This window comes from Didymella exigua (genome assembly GCF_010094145.1).
Source record: "Didymella exigua CBS 183.55 unplaced genomic scaffold M421scaffold_25, whole genome shotgun sequence".
NCBI classification, from domain to species: Eukaryota; Fungi; Ascomycota; class Dothideomycetes; order Pleosporales; family Didymellaceae; genus Didymella; species Didymella exigua.
The window spans coordinates 181,448-201,714 of NW_022984799.1; the positions used below are offsets into that span (position 1 = coordinate 181,448).

At 54.2% G+C, this 20,267-nt stretch overlaps 10 protein-coding genes across 10 annotated transcripts; 8 read left to right on the plus strand and 2 right to left on the minus strand.

Annotated features, from left to right (window-relative positions):
- Positions 1–451: 451 nt before the first annotated feature.
- On the plus strand, positions 452–2,031 carry M421DRAFT_68666 (uncharacterized protein; the record flags this gene model as incomplete). The annotated part of the gene is made up of 3 exons (XM_033596539.1): positions 452–1,204; positions 1,252–1,772; positions 1,812–2,031. 3 exons carry the CDS (start codon positions 452–454, stop codon positions 2,029–2,031), a joined length of 1,494 nt encoding a protein of 497 aa, XP_033446182.1.
- A 3,655-nt stretch (positions 2,032–5,686) lies between these two features.
- On the plus strand, positions 5,687–6,215 carry M421DRAFT_397657 (uncharacterized protein). The gene has a single exon (XM_033590142.1). The coding sequence runs from the start codon at positions 5,777–5,779 to the stop codon at positions 6,032–6,034; it is 258 nt and encodes an 85-aa protein (XP_033446183.1). The 5' UTR covers positions 5,687–5,776; the 3' UTR covers positions 6,035–6,215.
- A 50-nt stretch (positions 6,216–6,265) lies between these two features.
- Positions 6,266–7,198, plus strand: M421DRAFT_227702 (uncharacterized protein). Its single transcript, XM_033588376.1, has 3 exons — positions 6,266–6,289; positions 6,360–6,833; positions 6,955–7,198. Exons 2-3 carry the CDS (start codon positions 6,699–6,701, stop codon positions 7,111–7,113), a joined length of 294 nt encoding a protein of 97 aa, XP_033446184.1. The 5' UTR covers positions 6,266–6,289; positions 6,360–6,698; the 3' UTR covers positions 7,114–7,198.
- Positions 7,199–7,699: 501 nt separating this feature from the next.
- Positions 7,700–9,403, minus strand: M421DRAFT_7441 (ArfGap-domain-containing protein; the record flags this gene model as incomplete). The annotated part of the gene is made up of 3 exons (XM_033597038.1): positions 7,700–8,866; positions 8,918–9,234; positions 9,289–9,403. The coding sequence occupies 3 exons, from the start codon at positions 9,401–9,403 to the stop codon at positions 7,700–7,702; spliced, it is 1,599 nt and encodes a 532-aa protein (XP_033446185.1).
- Positions 9,404–9,901: 498 nt separating this feature from the next.
- On the minus strand, positions 9,902–10,606 carry M421DRAFT_94318 (uncharacterized protein; the record flags this gene model as incomplete). The annotated part of the gene is made up of 1 exon (XM_033598196.1): positions 9,902–10,606. One exon carries the CDS (start codon positions 10,604–10,606, stop codon positions 9,902–9,904), a length of 705 nt encoding a protein of 234 aa, XP_033446186.1.
- A 231-nt stretch (positions 10,607–10,837) lies between these two features.
- M421DRAFT_423220 (uncharacterized protein) lies at positions 10,838–14,307 on the plus strand. The gene is made up of 3 exons (XM_033593391.1): positions 10,838–11,269; positions 11,387–11,976; positions 12,031–14,307. The coding sequence occupies exons 1-3, from the start codon at positions 11,263–11,265 to the stop codon at positions 13,963–13,965; spliced, it is 2,532 nt and encodes an 843-aa protein (XP_033446187.1). The 5' UTR covers positions 10,838–11,262; the 3' UTR covers positions 13,966–14,307.
- Positions 14,308–15,264: 957 nt separating this feature from the next.
- M421DRAFT_397670 (glycoside hydrolase family 28 protein) lies at positions 15,265–16,072 on the plus strand. Its single transcript, XM_033590143.1, has 2 exons — positions 15,265–15,624; positions 15,706–16,072. Exons 1-2 carry the CDS (start codon positions 15,337–15,339, stop codon positions 16,048–16,050), a joined length of 633 nt encoding a protein of 210 aa, XP_033446188.1. The 5' UTR covers positions 15,265–15,336; the 3' UTR covers positions 16,051–16,072.
- Positions 16,073–16,657: 585 nt separating this feature from the next.
- Positions 16,658–17,896, plus strand: M421DRAFT_227748 (uncharacterized protein). Its single transcript, XM_033588377.1, has 2 exons — positions 16,658–16,807; positions 16,859–17,896. Exon 2 carries the CDS (start codon positions 16,869–16,871, stop codon positions 17,712–17,714), a length of 846 nt encoding a protein of 281 aa, XP_033446189.1. The 5' UTR covers positions 16,658–16,807; positions 16,859–16,868; the 3' UTR covers positions 17,715–17,896.
- Positions 17,897–18,981, plus strand: M421DRAFT_227749 (uncharacterized protein). Its single transcript, XM_033588378.1, has one exon. It carries the CDS (start codon positions 18,079–18,081, stop codon positions 18,724–18,726), a length of 648 nt encoding a protein of 215 aa, XP_033446190.1. The 5' UTR covers positions 17,897–18,078; the 3' UTR covers positions 18,727–18,981.
- Positions 18,982–19,037: 56 nt separating this feature from the next.
- Positions 19,038–19,917, plus strand: M421DRAFT_227754 (uncharacterized protein). The gene has a single exon (XM_033588379.1). It carries the CDS (start codon positions 19,075–19,077, stop codon positions 19,576–19,578), a length of 504 nt encoding a protein of 167 aa, XP_033446191.1. The 5' UTR covers positions 19,038–19,074; the 3' UTR covers positions 19,579–19,917.
- The last annotated feature ends 350 nt before the right edge of the window (positions 19,918–20,267 follow it).

The following is a 20,267-nucleotide window of genomic DNA, read 5'->3' on the forward strand; positions in this document are numbered from 1 at the left end:
CACCGGTCTACATAGTACCAGCCAATGGTCTCAAACTGTGTTTGAAACGCTGCAGCGGTAGCGGAACAGCTACAGTCTCCCCCGCAGACCATCCCTACCCTCGTTAGACCGCGGCTGTTAGCGGGTGCTATGATGACACCCGCATGTGTTCCTCCCGCCAGTTCAAACACAGCCGGCTCATCCACGTCGCTGAAATTCCCTCTTTCACTATCGCTCCACCACTTCCACGTGCAGTGACACATTGTCAACACTTTACTCATGCCCAAAGCCCAAAGGAGCAGAGCGTGCACCCAATGCCGTGAGCGTCGTGTAAAGGTACCATTGACAGCCCCGTAGAGATCGACCACTAAGAGCGATACGATAGTGCGATGAGACACCAGAGTTCTGCAACCAATGCAGACGCCTGGGACTACAATGCTCGGGGCCCATCATAGGCTCGGTCATCATTGATATGACTGACCGAGTTACGAAGCCCCGGGCAAGAAAGAAGAAGACTGTCACCAGACCCAGCGTTGGAGTGGCTACACGTGAAGGCAACGCGCGGGCGATGCCTTCCGCTCGGAGAGACTCAGCTCTGACAACAAAGTCAGAACCTTTTGATTCAGAATCATCACTGCAAAACATGCCCTTGTCAGCGACGTCCAGCGATGGCGACGTATGGTCACAAGAGGCAGAGAAAGCTGTGGCGACAATACGATATCAGTACAGTGCGCCCCAGTATTATCAGCCTTCTAAGATCCAGGGTGATGCATTAGACATGGCTTTCCTTTTACACTTCATTGAGATGAACCAGAACACTCGAAACTATACGCCCGAGATACCCTGGCTCACACATCTGCCACTAATTCACAGCAAAGCAGTCAAGCCGGCAGTGAAGCTGTCGATGCGTGCAGCGTCCATGGCCTTCTTCGCCAAGCTATACCATGATCCCACCATCTTGGTGGATTCATACCGCTGGTACACAGTTTCGCTGCATGCACAGCGACAATCACTGTCACAGCTGACTGGACCTGATCGAATCCCAGACGACGAGGAGATCTTAGTCCCGATAATATTGGGCCTATACGAAGTTTATGCCGGGACCACTTCCGACAGTGTGCTGCATCATGTAGCTGCAGCATGCGAGATCATCAAGATGCGAGGACCGGCAAACTGCAATTCCGGTGTGGTCTGGCCGATGTTCAAAGCCATGCGAGCAGCTGATGTAAGTCATTCACAAGCGAGACGGTAGGTGTACTCACGATTCATCAGGCACAAAAAGCCCTTATCTTGAACAAGCCTTCCGTATTCTCATCGCATGATTGGATGACGATACCCTTCGCCAATATGCCCCGTAATGCACACCACGATCTCGCAGATATCATGCTCATGATCCCCGACTGCATCGCTTTATGCAAAATCAACGGCAGCTTGCAAACCTTTTTCAACACACCTTTCCCACCCGCCATTGACCTAGAGCCGTGTCGAAAACGAACGAAAGAGTTGATCGACAATCTCGACGAGTGGGCAGCGACCTACCCATACCTCGCAAAACCATCGCCAAGTCTCCAGATCGTGGAGGCGAACATGGCAAACCTCGCCGTCAGCGGGGTCAAGCCTGCGTTCGAGGGCTCGAAGAATGTCATTCTACCAGATAGCTTTGTTGCGCTTACAATAGCGATATTCGAGTCTGTGCAGATAGCTCTTAGGATGTTGTTGCACAAAATGAATACCCAGGATCCGAAATTGAACGATCTGAGTCCGCGGTCTTCGCCCACATCAACGTCGTCGATGTCGCCTCCGCCTTCACCGCCACCCTCAGCGTTGTTAAGTCAGGCTGTGCGGTCAGCAGAGGTCTTACTAAAGACCACAGGACATCTAGAGGGCACAAAGACCGTCGGTTTCGATTTTATCAGAAGTGTAACGCCGGTCGTGGTTGTGGCTATTCTTGGACCAACAACAGAGCTGAAGGAGAACGCGATGGCTATGCTGAAGCGATGGGGTGAAAAGAGGGGGATGAATGGGCTTGTGGGAGCGTGGATGCATTTGTGAGCTCCCGGCTCATTGCATCTTGAAGCAAGGGTTATGGTCGCCATAAGCTCGAACAAAAGGCTTCTCTTCTGCTATGGGCGGGACACAAGCATTGCCCCACGAGTCAACCCATACCAGCGCTTTACTAGCGCTTTACCGTTGCTGCAAATGGCTGCCGGCTCGAAGCTAGCCGCGAGACGAGCCCCACCCAGAGCCACAGTCGATATCTAAAATCTCCGAAACTGGTGTCAACCAGCTCGCTTGATGCTGAACTGCTTCCGAACAGCCGTCTGGGCGCATGCATCTCACGTGTCAGCACTTGTTCGCGAAAGTGAGCTCAGTTCGGTTACAAGCAAGCGCTCCGAGCCTTTGAGCGAGCACAGAGCGTGCAAGCGGAAGATTCATAACAGCAGCTCTCGACTCTGTGGAATCGAAAGGTAGTATGTCATCACGCCATTCACCCAATCCCATCGACACAATCCATAATATCTAATTCAACTTAACTTTGCAGCCCACACATGCCACCAAGACCTCTCCTGCTTTCCCATGATCTCCCTTTCGCCCTCCCCACCTCCTGCCCATCTCACGCTCACCCTACCCTGTCGGAAGGCATGTGTCGATTGTAAAGCGAACAGCGTACCCGCGTTCATGCACATGGGGCGCCTGTCTCGTCAGATGATCTAGAAGTTGGTATGGATCTGGAGCCTGGATATGAATATGGGGCCGTGATCTGTATGTAGTTGTGAGTGAACACAGATATGAGTCGCAAGCGATGTTTGCAAATGCCTAGAACCTTACAAAGAGGACCCATGGACCATGTCAGCCTTGTCAACAATCAAGTCAATTTCGACCGCACATTCACGCGCTTACCCAACAAGGTAGGAATTGTGAGGTCCATGGTGGCAGTGAGCCAGACGAGTGCCTTCTGCCTAGCTGCTCACCTTACACTGAAGAGCAGTTGAATGCCTCCCAAGATTACTGTGGTACTTCTTCACCCGAACTTCCTCGGCGCCTTCACACCCTTAGCTTCTGAGTATTTCCCAAAGGACAAACTGCGCTACAGTCCGTATGAGGAAACTCTCGCTCATGTGTTGATTGCAGCACGGGTACTGCATCCGTTGTCCTCCCCAATCAGTCACACCCGAAATCTTGCTCGCTCTGCTCTCTTGCGAAACCTTGGGAAACGGATCATCGGCGGTCTAAAGCGAAGCTAAATGCTCAGTAATCGCATCCCTGCCACACTAGTCCGCGCCAGATCACGCCGCAACACACTGATGGAACTTTTCCGCAGTACCAAAGTCGTGAAACAGCCTTAGAAAGGAAAGTTGGAGCAAAGTGTGCGAAATAGGCGCTCCCGTCTCCGTCATTTGTACCAATCGTGGGATTCGAAAGCACCGGAAGGGGCGGCGCGGTTGGCGGTGCATTCTTGACGGTTCAGTTGGGTGCGTACGTTGAGGCTGAACGCAGGGCTTTGATCCGCATGCCTACATGCGACTATACGCTACGAGGTTTCGGCCCAAGTTGAGTTACCTATACGATGTCGCATGCCGGAATCTTGATGTTGAATGCGTAGTCCTCTCACTCCCTGATGCTTTGAAACTGCGAGTGCAAGACGTTGTGTTTTTGGGACAGTGGCTGCGGCTGAATGCACGCTCCAATGGGCTTGAGCTGAACATAAGGTTCCCAAGACTTTTGTTGCCCACAAAGGGCAACTTTGCAAAAGTGCGTTTGAAGCAGGCGCAAAATAGCCCTGTACATAGGCTAATAACCGTTGAAGCGGACAGCTGCGGGCAGCGCAGATACACGTGTGCTGTGGATGAAGATGAGTGCAAGGCTGGCACAAGCTCGGAGCTCGAGCGATCACGACGACTCAAAACTCTCATAACTTGAAGATTTTAGGTAGTTACGGGACATCGGGATTAGACCAGTATTGTGATCCCTATCTATCCGATTATCAATTTTCAGATTGTAGGATCAGGTAGTCGCTCCCGAAATTGGTTCTTGGTGGGCTCCGCACAGGGCTCAGCATGAGGTTGTTCAACGGCTCACGACCTACCACTTGAGGGAAGTCCGATGAGAAGTGTTGGAAACAGGCGCGATAGAGCTATGAATATAGAGCCATTAATTTCCTCAAATATGGTGCTTGACTCAAGTCTTGAAGGTTGAAGTTGCTTTTGGTGGTTGTGCTGAACGCAGGGCTCAGCTTGAGGCTGTCGAACACTCAAAGCATCCACGTCGGGAAAGTAAGCAGGCAATTATCGAAGATAGGCGCGAATGAGCCCTGTCATGACCCATGGAGTCTTCAAGGGTAGGACTCTGGATACACATTGCTGTCATCTTGGTTCCTGTGATAGTGCTCCGGCGTGTTGCTGATGAGAGTCGCGCAACACGATTGAGCGGCCCACGGGAGCTTTCTTTGTGGTATCTCTTCTCCTAAGCGTTCTAAAGTCAACTTCGGTTTTTGAGATGCGCAGGCAGGCTGTGAGGGAATCGGCTTTGTCATGGATCACATGCCGTGTTTACGATACGGAGGTGGGTCTGCACGCAAGGGCAGGCTTCCGCAGTAGGAAGGTTTGAAGAGGACTGTTGAAAGAAGGCTTTTTTGAGCCCTGCAGATGTACCTACCGAGCGTTGAGCGCGCGACTTGTAAGGTTCCAGGTCGTGACCGATTACAAGCCCAGCCGTGCGGCGTGGAAACGTCTACGCGCTTGGAGATTGTCCAAATGAAGAAAATTCGAAAGGACTGTAGAAAATAGGCCAAACTTGCCCCGGCAGGAAGACTATCGACCGTTGTAGAAGCATGGTAGAACCATTCTTGTAATGTGTAGCATTTGTGACTGGCGCAGTGCGGCTGAAGTTAGGCCTGCATGGGAGATATGGTCCGTTTCGACCGCCTCAAATCGTCTCTAAACGGAAAGTCGAGCACGAGGTGTGGAAAGAAGGCCGATATCGACCCTGCTCTGTGGACTATCGACCGTTGAACAGCAAGGGATCATGCTCGACTGACGGTGGTTTCGTGGCAGGGATGTCGCTGAACGCAGAGGTTGCCGAGGCACTCAGATCGTCCACACACGGGAAGCTTGTGAAAAGGCGTCGAAAACAGGCGCGAAAGAGCCCTGTTCGAGCAGCATCTGTCGTCATCTCATCAGTCTATCGCTTCGTAGGATTCAACTGATGTGGAGTATTGCGGAGATGAGGCTGAACACAGGGCTGCACGTAATACCCCCCAAACTCTCAGAAGCGGTAGGTTTGGACCAGCGCAAGCGAACTGTCAAGCGAGCTTGGCGCATTCAAAACTGCCAGGATCGCGGGAGACTAAGCCGAAGAAACCACAAACGTGAGTGCCTCTTCAGACCTGAGACTGGACAGGGAACTTCATTTTGTAAAAGCTCTGACTGACGTCTGAGCGATGATCCTACCGACCTCGGTGTGCGATCATACGGCATATGGCGAAGCTTTTGTTTGGCTCTGGACAATTTGAGCGGCATATGCAATGAATGGTGATTTTATCAAACTGGACTTCGAGGATATATTGAATTGAAGATGAACGGGCAACAAATGTACACCTCGTAGTCGTCCTGCTCGCCGACCTTGTGTTCAAAGATGCAGTAGATATCTCCATCCTTTAGCTGAGTCCGGTAGAGATCTGGATGCTGGTGGGCACAGGAAAAACGAGCTAAGCTTCAAGAAAACTGTCCCATACATCCTCAATCTGTCACCTCAGAATTTCAAGTACGGCGTCTTCATCCTAAAGCTCTTCGCAGATATGCTTGTGTATGATTTCATGAATCCTGCCTGTATCACAGGCATCCTCACCGTTGTTGTACACGGCTTCGACGATGTCAACCTAGGTGTGGATTGCAACGACTCCTCTCAGGCGTATCAAACAGTGTTTGAGGCGAGAGCTCTACCTCTTATATTGTCACGACTTGTTTTCCCGCTTTTCGCGTGGCAGCTCAACAACAATCGCCGACCCTCGTTCGATTTCGAGCAAGACGTGAAGCACTGGGCACAGCACCTCTGAGGCAAGGATTTGCTCTTCTTCTCAGTTGTAATAGTGTTTGTTGTGGCGATCCCGACGCTGTACCTTCCAAAGCTCAATTGCGTTGTCTTCATCCACGATAGCGGCTAGTGGTAGTGGGCAGAGGTGTTGGTCGCTATGATGGGCTATACGGCTGGTGCTGAGCTGTGGAAGTAGACGATGCAAGTATACTTCCGCAGCAGAGGCCTACCTGGCTGACGGTCTACGGTAAAGGCTAAAGTCACAGATTCATCAGGGGCAAGTGAACCCCTTCCATTCTTGCTTGAGGCACGGAACTCTGTCCTAGCTAGAGCTGATAAGAAGATAGGCGTATATTGTGAGATCGAAATGTGAAACTCCTCGTTTCGAGATATCGCCTCCCATGCTCGAATCGCGTATGGATACAGACGAAGTTGTGCCAACTTGTTGGTGAAGAACGAGTGGGTACCTTCCCCAGACGCCTCGCCCAGAACAGGGTCCACAGACGCTACCGGTATCGTCACTCTCAAGCATCCACCTAGTGCCTCAATCCTCGCCTGAAACACCAACACACGCCTCACACTGCACACCTCTTCGCTCCTCCATAGCACGCCGTGTAACCAACCCGCAACTTCTCTCACGCCGCGCGAACTGATATCCCTCGGCTTCCGCACCAAAGACCACAGCCATGTCCGATGCCTACGAGCGCGAACGGCAGAACAACTCGCGCCTGGACGAGCTCAGCGCAAAAGTCTCGGCACTACGCGGCGTAACGATAGACATCTACGACAATGCGCGGGATCAGGGCGTTATCGACTCGACGGTACATATTCCAGCAACCACCTCCCCTCTACGCACGCACCACGCGCACTCTCGACCCGCCTTTCCTGCACCGCTCTGCCATGATCTGGCAAACATGGGGGAACAGCGCTGACAACACACAGAGCGAGACATTCTCCTCCTTCTCCACATCGCTGAAAGGCTCCGCCGGCCGCCTGACGCGCATGGCCGCGAGCGGGAACAAAGTCGCGGTTCTCAAGCTGTCGGGCATGTTAATCGGCGTCGTGCTGGTTCTGTACTTTTTGTACAATCTGGCATTCTAGGCGCTGACCTGCCTCGAGGAACTGCCTTCGGCGCTCGTGACGGCCGCCATGATGTTGGCTGCTTGGATCTCGGACAGGATGTGCGCGGCGGTGGCCTGGGTTCACGACAGTATGAATGCACACGAAGGTCTGCGACTTCTTGGGCATGAGTTCATGTTGCATGGTGGCTCTCAAGGTGTTTGAGCTGCGCCTGTGGTCGCGCAAAGAGGCAACGCTCGCAGAGATAAATGGGGAGGCGTAGCAGGTGCGACATAGTGGTCTTCACACGTCGACTTGTGCACCGTAAGGCGGTGTGATTTGCTACACGGGAGGAGCCGATTCCAGAGGACATGGTCGAGGAGGACTACTCTGGTTGTCGAGGGTTGTATTATGCTGCATCTTTGCGATGGGACACGGGTCATACGGCGTTATCGGTGACTTGCATTGTTTCTTGGTCTGAGACTGGGACTGGACTTGATCATGCTGAACAGCGTCATTGCTGTCATTTTATATACAGTCTCTTCTTATCCACCATGTACTCCAATCGTGATCTATGCAATTACTCCAGAATGCCGCCCACCCAAAAGCGTCCTCTGTCTGCGCGACCCTACTCCCAGACGTTCGAGAACAAGTCATCATTGCCTCCGAACCCACCAGCCGGCTTGCTCGCATGTGTCGTAGTGTTCGTCTTCGCAGTCGTGGCTGGCGCAGCACTGCTCCAGCCCCCAAAGTCATCATCGCCTCCCCACCCAGGGCTCTTCGCAGGTGCATGCGAGGTCGTCGCCGCAGGGGCCGCAGGCTGACTTTGCGCGCTGGAAGACCAGGCATCACTGCTCCCCCACGCATCCATATTACCGTAGTTGACAGCGGGCTGGCTAGACTTTGCAGCAGGCGCAGAAGGCTGAGACAGGTTGAACGTCGAGGATGCGGGAGGCGGCGAGGCGACGGGCGAGAACGTGTGCTGCGGTGCAGGTGCGGGCGCAGAGGGCATCGAGAGGTCGAGAAGGTCGCCCATGCCGCCCATGCCGGACGAGGCGGCGGGCTTCGAGGGAGCGGGGGCGTTGAAGGAGGAGAAGTTGCTCAGGCCGGCGGAGGGACTGGTTGTGCGGTTTTGGGCGGGAGGCGATTTGGGCTTCGAGTCGAAGAAGTTGCCGCCGCCGCCGAACATGGTGGATGAGGATGTCGAGGCGGGTGACTTTGTGCTAGAGAATGCGTCGAGACCGGAGAAAGGCGAGGGCTTGGGTGCGGGCGCGGCGTTGAAGGAGAGGCTGCTGAAGGCGTCATTCATGCCGCCGAAGGCTGCCTGTGTGGGAGATGTCTGCGACTGGGGGGATGCGAGGCCGCCGAACGACTCTTGTCGTGTATGTTGCTGAGGCTGCGGTGCTGCTGCGGGCTTGGGCGCAGAGGCATACAGAGACAGAATCGACTGCTTGAGATCGGGCCTCGACGGGGCAGAAGCGCCAACGGGTCCTGTGCTGGAAGGTCGGGCTGGTGGGGCAGAGCTGCCTCCGAGGAAGTCCAGGCCCAGCAATGAGTCGCCTGCCTTTGTCTGTTTCGGAGGCGCAGCTTCGGCCTTAGGCGGCGGTGCCCTTGTCGCAGCAGGCGGTCCAGTGCTCGATCGAGGAGGGATAGGCGTCGCGTCGCCGAAGAGGTCGATTACCGGTGCGGGCTTCGCTTGCTGCGGAGGGGGAGGCCTCGAGGGTGCGGCGTTTCCAGCCAGGCGTTGCGAGGCGCCTCGTTCAACTTGGATCTTCTGCTGCACCTGCGACAATGGCTGTAAGCTGTTGTTAGCTGGTGCCCCTCCTTCTTCCCCTCGTGTACGCACCACATCGTCATCGTCCTCGCCCAGTGTTGCAGGATCCGGGATGCCTCCGTCCATGACCCAGCGCTTCGACTCATACTTTGTGCGAATGAAGTTCTCGATCTTCGCCTCCGAGGGCACATGTCCTGGTGCCAGCTTTGCCTCCCAGTACTTGTTCGCCCTGGCGTTACCCCACTTCAGCACGCTCTGCAGTTGCTCGTCCGTCCACGTGTCGAGGTCGACCGATTTGACTTTCGAAATGTGCGTGCCCATGCCACGGTGGATTCCCGAGCAGCGAATGCAAATGAAGACACCGAGGTTCCAGCTGGCCCATCGTGGGTCTGTCTTGCAGTCAGTATGCGTGTGAGACTGTGGGTGGTATGGTGTGGGCATACGCTTGTTCCTCTTGCAGTCGGAGCATGTCTTATTGCCCTCCAGCTTCACCAGGTTCTTCAGCGTTGCGCGGTTCTGCTCAGCGCGATCAGCCGCGGGATTGGGCCGCCGCGACATTGTGAAGTGTGGGGTTGAACGTCGTGTGCGTGTCTGGCGGTGTGGATGTCCGATATGCGCGATTGCTACTAGTCGAGTCCAGAAAGTAGCTTGTTTGTCGGCGCACGACTGTGTATTAGGGGACAGGTGGTGAGAGGGATGCTATTGCGGACTTGGAGCCCTGGAGCTGCCTGGTGCCCGAACGTCAATGGTTTCGCAGCTTGGCACGGTCATTCGGCGACATCGCACTTTAATTGGCTGTGCTTGACATTTGTTTCGAGGACATCGTTTGTGCAACAGTGCAGCATTAGCTATGGCAGTACTCAAGGGTGTAGATAGTAATGTGGGTGGCAGGAGAGTACTTCGTATTAGTGCAGGGAACGCCCTGCTGTACCCATGATCTGCGCAACGTCTAAATAGAGATTTGGCTCCTCTGCGGCCACTCTGGGTATCATAGTCTAGCGGTTGTTTTGTACAATGTGGTCTCAACGACAGATCATAGCACTGTCTGCGAGCAGTTCACGCGGGACGGAACCGCCAGTCGTCCCAGTCTTCGTCTTCAGACTCGCTCTCCTCGTCGTTTGCTTGTGGTAGTACCGGTACTGGTTCTGTCTGTGCTGGCAGCTGAGCAGACTGAGTTCGCAGTGCCTCCCGCTGTTCTCGCAGCTTCTTGACCCGCTCATCTAACCCTTCCATCTCCTCAAACTCGTCCTCAAGCGCCCTGGCTGCCTCCTCCTTTTCAGCTTCCATGTCCTCGTCCCTTCGCGCGCGTTGTGCGCTCTGCTCTTCCCTGGCTTGTGCAGCAAGTTCAGCAGCAGTCATTGGCGCGGATTCTATCACTGCGCCCGAGGCGTAGTTGTGTTTCAGTTGAGGCTTAGGCTCCTTGTTCATTTCGGTCAGGAAGGCATCGAGCTCAGCCTCAGCAGTAGAATCGAGTGGCGTAGGGCCGGGCTTTTGTGGTCCTGCTGGCGGTGGTTCTGGTGCTGCCTCGACCTCGTCTTGCACTTGAGGTTCTTCTTGCTCCGCGCCAGCATCGAAGAATCCTGCTGGTACGCCGGCTGCCACTTCTGTACGCGTTCTCTTCTTGTCCTTTGTGCCATCGTTGGTTGCCTTCCTTTTCTTAGAAGCAGGCGCTGCTGCTGGAGCCGCCGACTGCTTTTGGGCCCTCCTCGTCTCTTCGCGTGCAGCTCTTTGCTGCCGTAGCAGTGTTCGTGCGTCCGCCATTGGTCAGACTGGAGCTGTACTAAGTTTTGAGGGATTGGTAATCACAGTGGTCTTCCTATGGTTCGTAGTGATTTGTTGCGCGTGCTTGCCTCCAGAACTCAGAATGATTCGCCAAAATATCGACGAGCTCCAAAGCTGTCTATTGGAATGACGCCGGTGCCCGGTGGATGCCAGCTCCGGCTAACGTAACGTCTGGAGTCAAAGCTCACATCTCCTCACGCTCTCCACCACACGACACCCGCGCCCGTCGCTCCCCCCGCCACCACACCCCATTGTCCCTCAACGCTGTACTCACAACAGTGCGCTCTTACTGATATACTTTTTGCGCGAACTTTGCTCGCGCGACGCGTCTTCACATCGCGTAACGGCAGATCTGAGCGCGGTGGAGATCTGCCACGGAAGGCACGGCCTAGAAATCAGTAGGCGCATTCCCAGTCGCGCCTTCTGCTCTCGAGAGACGGCAACAGCGCCTGTTTGCGCTTGTTCCCCTAGCTAGACGCTCCCTCCAATCCAGAGCCCACGTTTGCCCGCGCAGCTGCTTGCGCAACGGCCTGGAGCCCTCCGTAGAGAGATTGTGACCCTGCCTGAACCCATTCTTTAAGCTACTGCACCCATCGTGCGCCTACATTGAGCCCATATCACCCGCGTCAGACATCATGGCCGGTAAGCAATACCCAACAACACGCGACAGCACGCTACGGCGCCAGCGCGCCCCTCACCGCTTTACGACGCGCACAGCGGCGTCCGTAGAAGGCTCTGAAGCTGACACACTGCCTGCAGACGAGACCCGCCGCTCTGGCCGCGCCAACAAGGGCCACCACAGGAACAGAGATCTGGACGAGTCGACCACCGCGAAGCCCAAGGGCAAGGCCGGCAAGGGCAGCAAGAAGGCTGCGACGCCAGTCGAGACACCAACACAGTCTGTCGAACCCGAGGAAGTCAACGAGGAAGACGAAGACGGAGAAGAAGAAGAAGAGGAGGAGGAGGAGACCATCTACCGCTGCGTCTGTGGCGTCCAGCGCGAGATCGGTGGACGCGACATGATCTGCTGCGATAAGTGCGATGCCTGGCAGCACAATGTCTGCTTGGGCCTGCCCTCCAGCGCCGAGTGGGGCGAGAAGCCGTACTTCTGCGAGCAGTGTAACCCACAAGACCACAAGGAGTTGCTGGCTGCGATGGCGCGCGGCGAGAAGCCCTGGGCGCGCAAGAAGGGCTCCAAGACCAAGTCTCGCGCCAGCGACGTCAAGGGCGAGTCACAGACGCCCCAGCCCAGCAGCGCCCCAAAGCAATCTGAGCCCAAGCCCTCTATCGAGGCGATCCCCACGCCTGCGCCAGCAGCCAAGGAAGGTGCAAATGGTGCTGCGACCAAGGTACGTGATCAACATGATCCTGCCAATCATCGAGCTGTTGCTGACCATTCAAAGGTCGAGGATGCACCTAAGAGCCAGCCCCAGTCTCCAGTGGGCGAGAAGCGCCGTCACGAGTCGATTGCCGAGAAGGACACCAAGAAGACGAAGAGGCGCAAGTCGAGCCAGCACCAGGAGAAGGCGACCACAAAAGTCACCGACATTGCTTCTCTTCCGGAGAAGCAGCGCGGCATCGCAGAGAAGCTGCAAGGGGACATGGCGCCCTTGATCACCGAGGCCTCTGATGCCAGAGGCTTCCGTATCCCTGACGGACAGACACCCAAGTCGCTCTCCACACGTTACGTTCTCCAGATCTGCCAGGCTGCTGTCGAGCACCACGGCGAGCCATCCGGCCCCAACTCTCCGTTCGCTGAACGCCTTCGCACCATTTTGTTCAATATCAAGAAGAATACCTTCCTCATCGACCGTCTTTTATCTGGCAGCCTGAAGGCTGATGAGCTGGCTACAATGGCAACTGAGGAGATGGCGAGCGAGGAGAAGCAGAGAGAATACGCTGCAATGAGAGAGGCCGCTGAGAAGCAGCTGATCTTGACCGAAGAGACAGCACCTCGAATGCGCAAGACACACAAGGGTGACGAGATCGTGGATGATGAGAATGCAAACGACAACACTGAGTTCCGCGCACCACAATTGAGGGAGCGGGAAATTGAAGACGAAGAACAAGGCATACGACCCAACTCTCCTGGGCGTGATCGTCCCGCGCAAACTCCAATCGATGCTACCCAACCTCTTTGTGTCGACATTGCCAGTGCGCAGCGCCCATCGACGAACTTCGACATCAACTCGGTCTTTGATAAAGTTCGATCGCCGCAGAGCAACCAGCATGCCTTCATTCCCCGCAGACAGAGCTCAATCCAGGAAAAGCCCCAACAGTCTGTCGACGATGCGGATGTTGATCGCCTGCTCAAGGACGAAGACAACGACGTGGAGATGTCTGGATACTCGACTGACCCCACTGTCTGCTGGCAAGGCTCTATCAGCATGCAGTCCATGGAGCCATTCGATGCCGTTGCCCGATTTGTCGCAGGTGGCGATTTTGGCCAAGTCGTGCCCTGGGAGAAGCTGCTCACGAAGCAGGTCTCCATCCAAGGCCGTATAGACCACGCTAAGGGCGATGACTACATTCGCGGCATAGCCAGATCGCAAAGCCATGAGGTCGCTGTTCTGGCGATCAGTCCTGTCACCTCAGAAGGCCGAACAGTGTTTGATCACCTGTATGAGTACTTCCACTCTCGGCAACGCTGGGGTGTCGTTCCCATCGACCCGACACATGAGATTTTGCGCGATCTCTACCTTATCCCTGTCGAAGCTGGTGGCAGCAACTTGTCTCCCTTCATCGATATGCTTGAGCACTGCACCATCGAGACCCCCAGGAAGGAGCATATGTTGCTACTCACCCTGATTGCCAAACTTCCTGAGGCCAAGTCGCAGCTTCCCCCCACAGAACCCTTTGAGCGCTACCCAGCGCAAGACGTCTCTGCCGGCCAGATTGCTCAGCCTGCGCCACCGATGGTTGCATCCCAAAATGGCCCTCCAAACGGTCCCAGCCCGTCGCCAGTCACCACAAACCCGCACGCACCACAGTACTCGCCAATGAGCAACAACTTTTCACCTGTACCGTATGGCAACCCCTACGCTGCACCTCCCATGGCCCCTGTACTGCCCCAGCCCCAACCCTCGGCAAACGCCCCGGCTCATCACCGCATCCCCAAGGCCCTTGAGATGCTTGGCCCTTATATCGATTCTCCTGTTGTGATCCAGATGCTAAACAGTTTTAGCACGAACGAGGCAGTGGCCCAGAAACAGATGTCAAATCTCAGGGATATCTTTGACCAAGTGCCTGAGGCGCGGGACAACATGCAGGTACTAACCGATCATCTACAGCGCAAGAGTGAGCAGTCGCGACAGGCTCAGCAGCAGAACGCGTCCTAGAGGAGGCATGTTTTGCTCCTGGGGTCGAATGGATCGTCGTCGATATACGTAGAGTTTGGTGCGCTACAGTCGGAGCTCGCAGCGATTAAGAGAAAAGTGCACGTCTCGGCGGCGGCGAGGAGGTCCGCTCATGAAGGGGACTGGCATTCTTGGGCTAAACTAAAAGAGGAGCAAAGCGAGTGAGCATGCCGGGGCAGCGGGAGGAGGTCGTTCTTTGCACATTGTTTTCGTCTTGATACCCCATATGGAGCGGCGATGGGGGCTCTGTGTCGATGCGTATCGCTTTGGATATTGAAATGTTATTGGTACTGTACACACTTTTCACTCTTCTCTATTTTTCTGATCCTGGTCACATCTTGATATGTGTCTTCTCATGTCGCTGTAGATACGTCTCTGAAGGTGGTGGCCGTGTGATCCCTATTGAGAAGTCTGCATGCCTACACTTCCAAGATTAGTAGCCACTTTGATGGACAAGGATCGCCGTACAACGCGAGTGGCTGTGAGTATGCAGTCTGTGGACAGTGCGTTGTATGTCTGTACTTAGGCGTGCAGTCACTTCTTGAGCAGCGGCTGTTCCTGACATCGGTGCAGAGTCTCGTACTAATAGCGCCCGAGCTACGACAACATCATCTTAGGATCTGCACGATCAACGGCCGTGCTAAAATCGGAAAACCCCCCGATTCGTACGGCACCTGGAGGTTCGTGGAGTATGAGCGTTCCCCGCATATTGCTTTCCGCTTGCGGGATGGATGTCACTCACTGTGCGCAGCTTCACAGGGCAGACGCCCCAACCGGTCAATGGGGTGAACCGAAGACAGAAGGAGCAATCTCCACAACGAGCTCAGCTTATGCAAGCAGTGCTTCGGAGCAAGAATATAAAGCTGTATAATGACACCCCAAGTCATCAGTTGGTATACAGACCATATTATTGCCTTCGTTAGATGAGGATCGAATAGCTCCTTTCAGTGGCTCTGCTCGCTTTACAGAGCAGTGCGACCACGACGCAAAATCGCAAGACATGCACCGCCAGAGCGAGCGGTAGTAACAAGACCAATGATGTACCCGCTATCAGGGCCGCGTTCAAGGAGTGCGGTCGACACAGCAAGATCGTCTTCGAGCCGACGACCTACTATATCAACTCGGTCCTTAACATCACTAATTTAGAAGATGTTGACATTGATGTACAGGGAGAGCTACCTGTGAGTTCGGCTGTGATCAGTCCTCAAGCTGTGGCTCACACTGAGCAGTGGAGCACCGACATCCAGTACTGGCTGAACGCGTCCCGACCTGCTGGCTACCAAAATCAGTCGACAGCGTTCGTCCTCGGAGGCAACAATGTTCGGATCGATGGACATGGCGTCGGTACGCTGAATGGAAACGGGAACTGCTGGTACCAGTGGATCTCCTGCAGCAAATACAGACGGCGCTGACACATTCTTCTCGTCAAACCTTTTATTCAAAAATTGGACCGTCTACAATGGTGACGATTCATTCTCTGCCAAGGCAAACAGCACCAACATTACACTTCTCAACTCACGTTTCTATCATGGCCTTGGCATTGCCATCGGGTCGATTGGGCAGCACAATGACCAATTCGAGACTGTGGAAAACATTCGCGCCGAGGACATCTACTTCGAAGACACGCTGCACGCATTCTACGTCAAGACCTGATCCGACGATCGAGTCGGCTTCTCTCCAAACGTCGGTGGCGACGGTATTGGATTCGCTCAAAATATGCAGTGGAAGAACCAAACTGTAAATGCCCGTGGAGGCTTGTTCACGATTAGTCAGTGTACGAGGTTCAGTGGCGCCCCTAGGGTCGGCAACTGCACGAATTCCAACTTTCAGATCAGAGACGTTGACATTCGGTGTCTGAGAGGCACAACGAATGGCAGGAGAGTCTTGAGTCTGCAATGCAGTGCTGTCTCGCCATGCACCGATATCGCCCTGAGCGATGTTAATGTACGATACGCAGGCAACAGCACTGTCGTGCCGAACTATCTCTGCGGAAATGTGGTCGGCAACAAGGGCTGGGACTGCACAGGGCCTGTCTGTGTAGGCGGAAGCGCAACGGGAGGTTGTTGAAGCGGGGATGCGAAAGTTTAACGGAAGCTGTTGTGTTCGAGAGAGGGTTTCGTAGTAGTGCGATCAGAACAAAGCGGCTCGGTTAAGGCAGACGCGACGAATGCGCTAGCGAACCCCCTCACCCCAACCTCTCCTCACTTGACCTTTGATCATCCAGCGTGTCTGATCTTTGTCTGAGCATCTGGCTTTCTCGGTCCTTTTGGCTACCTGCGCGATGCTAATGTATACCGGCATCCACTTTGGTGACAACCTCGGTACTGCTTCGCACACTGCGAAGACACGCGTCCGGATCGATAACCGGCAGTAAACACTCCCTGAGATGCGGAGATGGCATCTTAGTACCTGACCCCCCTTTCTCCACTGGTCAGAAGGGCACTGAAAGGAGATGTCTTCTGCGATGCGGAGAGGGAATGTCGGCGCTATTTCAACGTCACCTTTGGCGAACATTGACGCCTCAGCTTAGATAACAGATGCGCGACAAGCTTTCCGCAATGTCACCTTTAGCACTATTTCTGCTTACTCGTGCAGTCTGGTTCTCTTCGTCTGCCGCGACTGAGCGCTGTTGTCATGCTGTGACGCGGCTACACCGCCTCGCGCCACCTGCCCTTGACAACACCATGACGGGCTGCTCTATTCGCAGATGCCGCCCTCGGCGAAGACTCTCGTCGGCACGACCGGGATTACCCGGCACTGTGGGCATTGAGTCGTGTAGATGCAGAGCGCATTGTCAATTTTCATAGTATTCTCAATCTTCACAGTATGCTACTCTGATGCAGAACTGCAACCTTCCCTCAATGACCTGTATCAGAAGCCGAGCCATGGATCTCATGAGTCAGAGAATAATGTCGAAGCTATTGGAAGTGCAGCAATCAAGGATGGAATGTCTTAGCGTGTGCATGGCGATGCAGAAGCTTCTTCCAAGGGAACTCCGGGATATGGTATTCGCATATCTATTGTTCGAGGATGGCGTTCACGCTCGACTATTCCATTACTACGACACTCTCGATCCGAAAGCACCAAGACACTACTGGAACAAGGAATTCACAGGAGACGCAACCCTTCGCGAGCTCACGGAATCTTGGTACAGCTCTGTTCGATTCGATTTCGATAGGAGTCTTAATTTTCTACCGCACCTGTTGGCTCAGGTCGACAGTACCCTGCAATGTAAGCGACAAGAGTTGATCAGGAGAGCGAGCTTCAAGATCTTGCAATGCGACTTGGATATGTGGCTGGCAGCAGACGCAAACGGCATTCCTTCGCCGCAGAGTCTACTACTCAAGAACATGGAGTACTTGTTCCTACTTCGACCAGGCGCTAAAGTCACGATTATACTTGAATCTCCGCTGCCCTGGTTTTCCGAGTCGAAAAATTTGCAAGAGCGCCAATCACATTTCCTGGCCCGCGTGCTTGACATCATCTTTCCGACTCTGGTACGATTACAACAAGCTGGCTATTCGCTAGCTGTCTGTATTGATCCCGGCTCGAACGTACAATTCCAGGATGGACAGCAAATCTGGCGGTACGAGCTCAAGAATTTGATTACACCCGGCAACGCGCACTTCTCCTGTAAAGGTTTCGTGGAACGTTTTCTGAATGTAGGCAGGGATGTGGAGAAGGATTGCAATATCAAAGCTACAACGAGCAGGATGATGGAAGAAAGTTGAGATAAAAATCGGGTCCCAGGCATGCCGGCTGAAGAAGGAGCGGTCGGTCAATATTGCCGAATATCGGAACTCACAACAAACCAAGAATTTCCGCACAGCTGCAATGAATCACCACAGAACCGGAATGGCGGAGGACATGTCATGTCAAGCAACGGATGTGACCTTAAAGGCACGCGCCAAGCAAACAAGGTAGCGCAATCACGTTTGCAGTGCACACGCAAACTGTGCGCGCGACCACACATTGGGAACAAATGGCCAACTGCGCCATGTGGCCGGCCTCTTACTTCCGACCTTTTGTCCGGACATCAGTAACTCCACACTTTGTCCGAAATCAACCCCCCAAGGAAAATCTCCGCTACGAATCATGGACTCACAGAATACCGCCGCATCGTCGGAGCCAGTCTCCGTTCCTGCAGACCACCAAGATCCAAACCATCCTCACTGTCCGCGCGACTTGGAACACCAGTCAGGTACTCATCGTTCCGCGCTCTTGAAGAAGCGTGTTCTCTTCGCTGGTGGTGTTGTTACGACAGTCTTTGTCATCATTGCTACCGCCATCTTGGGCGTGGCTCTCACCCGGAAGCACGACGACAAGCCTATGGATGCGCCTATATTTACTATGGCTGCAAATGCTACGATCTCAGCTCCTGTTGAGGTCCACACAGTCTCTGTAAACGCCACCACGACTGTCTACTCGACGACTCGTATGCCGTTGCTTGTTGCTCTATCGCTGGCCACTTCCACCATTGTTCTCGCGGTACCCCAGACACTAGACGCGCCGCTCCGTCCAGTTGCGGCCGAGACTATTTTCGCAGCGCCGACCCCTAGTGTGTCTGCACATTCCGAAGCTCCGGTCGGTGACATTTCGATCACCGAATGCTTCTTCAGTGGAGCTTGGGCGTTGAAGGAACAATGTGTAAAGCACTGCCCTGCACGGAACGATCACGAAATGCGCTGTGAGATCAGTAAGCGGACTCAGTGGGTGTGTGTACCTTGCCCCTCTGAATCTTGAGTAGTCCGGGACGTTCGCGAGTCGGCATCGTTATCTACGGTCCCATACGCTATGTATGATAGTAAGTCAAACCGGTTAAGACATTGATCTGAAGCTGTACACTGTGCGGTATGATACATATACTGATCCAGTGCTGTGTGATTTTGAGATGCAGTATGTGGTCATAGTCTGGCGAGTTCACAACCCATGGTCACATCTTGACATTGTGCGTGCACAGCGCCAGCAGCGCTGTGAATACGAAGTGCTTAGAAGCGGGACATATACGACGCAACAACTGAACAAAGCCTTTCGCAGTAACAACACAACCTCAACTGATACTGTAGCAAGCAACCCATCGATTCTGAAGTCATGTCCTCCTCCAAGCCGCCAAACCCTGACGAGTTTGAGGCTCGCCAACTCATCAGTCCTGGGCTCGAAAACTTTCCAAAGGACCTCCCTGATCGTCCTGGGGAAAAGAAGCTTTACCTTCGTACCTTCATTCGCAACAATAAGTTTCGCATCATCGTTTGCACAATCGCCTTTCTGACCATGATCGGCGGAACAGTCGCTGCTGCACTCTACATCAGCGCCGGCATGCAGCGCGTTAATGAGGGACAGGCTGCGATATCTGCACTTGCTTCGTCGCCAACTACCACCGCGGCCCCGACGCTGCTGCAGTCTACGCTAACGCAGACAATGATGGCGACGCAGACTTCTGTCGTGACAGGCCAGATCACCATCCCTGTCTCGCAGTTGCAACCGACCATCAATGCTCTCGCGACTGTGCAGCCCGCCCCGGCTATCACTTGCCAGGCCGTAGATACCGCGGTGACGTGTGGCAGCTTAGCCTCCCAGCCAGAACAGCGTCAATAGACAGGACGTTGGATCTAAATCGCGGTAGAATAGCCCTTTTGAGCTTTAGGGTCATCAATTTTTGGCAGCATTCAAGCTCCAGTGCCTAATAACACCATTGAATTCAGTTGCTAAGCCGGACGCATATGTCGGGAAAATCTTTGTCGTTGTCGTGAAAGAATGTTGGCGATGTTCACCTGACCGCGAATGGATGCCAGTTGCCTCACTTCTCCGCTTGCCGACGCCACAGCCGACAGTCGTACCTTCGTCCTTGATCTTCGTCCTTAATCGTCCCTCTCAATTCTGTCGTCGAACCGCACTTCAACCTCACCTTTCGCGTAGTCTTGCTTTGCGCTTTCGTCGCGTCGTTCAAACCTCGGCCGTCCCGAATTGACGTCACCACATGGCAGCTCGCTAGCCGCAATAGACGTCGGCAAGCGAACAGCCGACCTTAAGACCTGGCTGCTGGAACAACCACCGGAGCATCATGCCCAATAAGACATGTCTAACTGCTTCCGCACCGACAAGCTGGCACATGCTCATGTTCTTTACTTTCTAGCAATATTCCCTAAGAATGACAGCCGCGTGCACCTCTTTGTCTGCATTGTCGTACTAACGCGCAAACACACCACTGATACTCGGACTTGACCTCCACCGAGAACCTAGCGCAGGGAGGTCGGCGACCTTCGTGTGGCCATCACGGGATTCAG

What these genes read in the sequence shown, in the direction of transcription:
- M421DRAFT_397657 (XM_033590142.1), top strand. Translation starts at nt 5,777, where the DNA reads ATGCTTGTGTATGATTTCATGAATCCTGCCTGTATCACAGGCATCCTC.
- M421DRAFT_227702 (XM_033588376.1), top strand. Translation starts at nt 6,699, where the DNA reads ATGTCCGATGCCTACGAGCGCGAACGGCAGAACAACTCGCGCCTGGAC. An exon ending in AGGGCGTTATCGACTCGACG is followed by an intron (nt 6,834 to 6,954) that starts GTACATATTCCA and finishes GACAACACACAG; the next exon opens with AGCGAGACATTCTCCTCCTT.
- M421DRAFT_423220 (XM_033593391.1), top strand. An exon ending in CAAATGGTGCTGCGACCAAG is followed by an intron (nt 11,977 to 12,030) that starts GTACGTGATCAA and finishes GACCATTCAAAG; the next exon opens with GTCGAGGATGCACCTAAGAG.
- M421DRAFT_397670 (XM_033590143.1), top strand. Translation starts at nt 15,337, where the DNA reads ATGGAAACGGGAACTGCTGGTACCAGTGGATCTCCTGCAGCAAATACA. An exon ending in ACACGCTGCACGCATTCTAC is followed by an intron (nt 15,625 to 15,705) that starts GTCAAGACCTGA and finishes CAAAATATGCAG; the next exon opens with TGGAAGAACCAAACTGTAAA.
- M421DRAFT_227748 (XM_033588377.1), top strand. Translation starts at nt 16,869, where the DNA reads ATGGATCTCATGAGTCAGAGAATAATGTCGAAGCTATTGGAAGTGCAG.
- M421DRAFT_227749 (XM_033588378.1), top strand. Translation starts at nt 18,079, where the DNA reads ATGGACTCACAGAATACCGCCGCATCGTCGGAGCCAGTCTCCGTTCCT.
- M421DRAFT_227754 (XM_033588379.1), top strand. Translation starts at nt 19,075, where the DNA reads ATGTCCTCCTCCAAGCCGCCAAACCCTGACGAGTTTGAGGCTCGCCAA.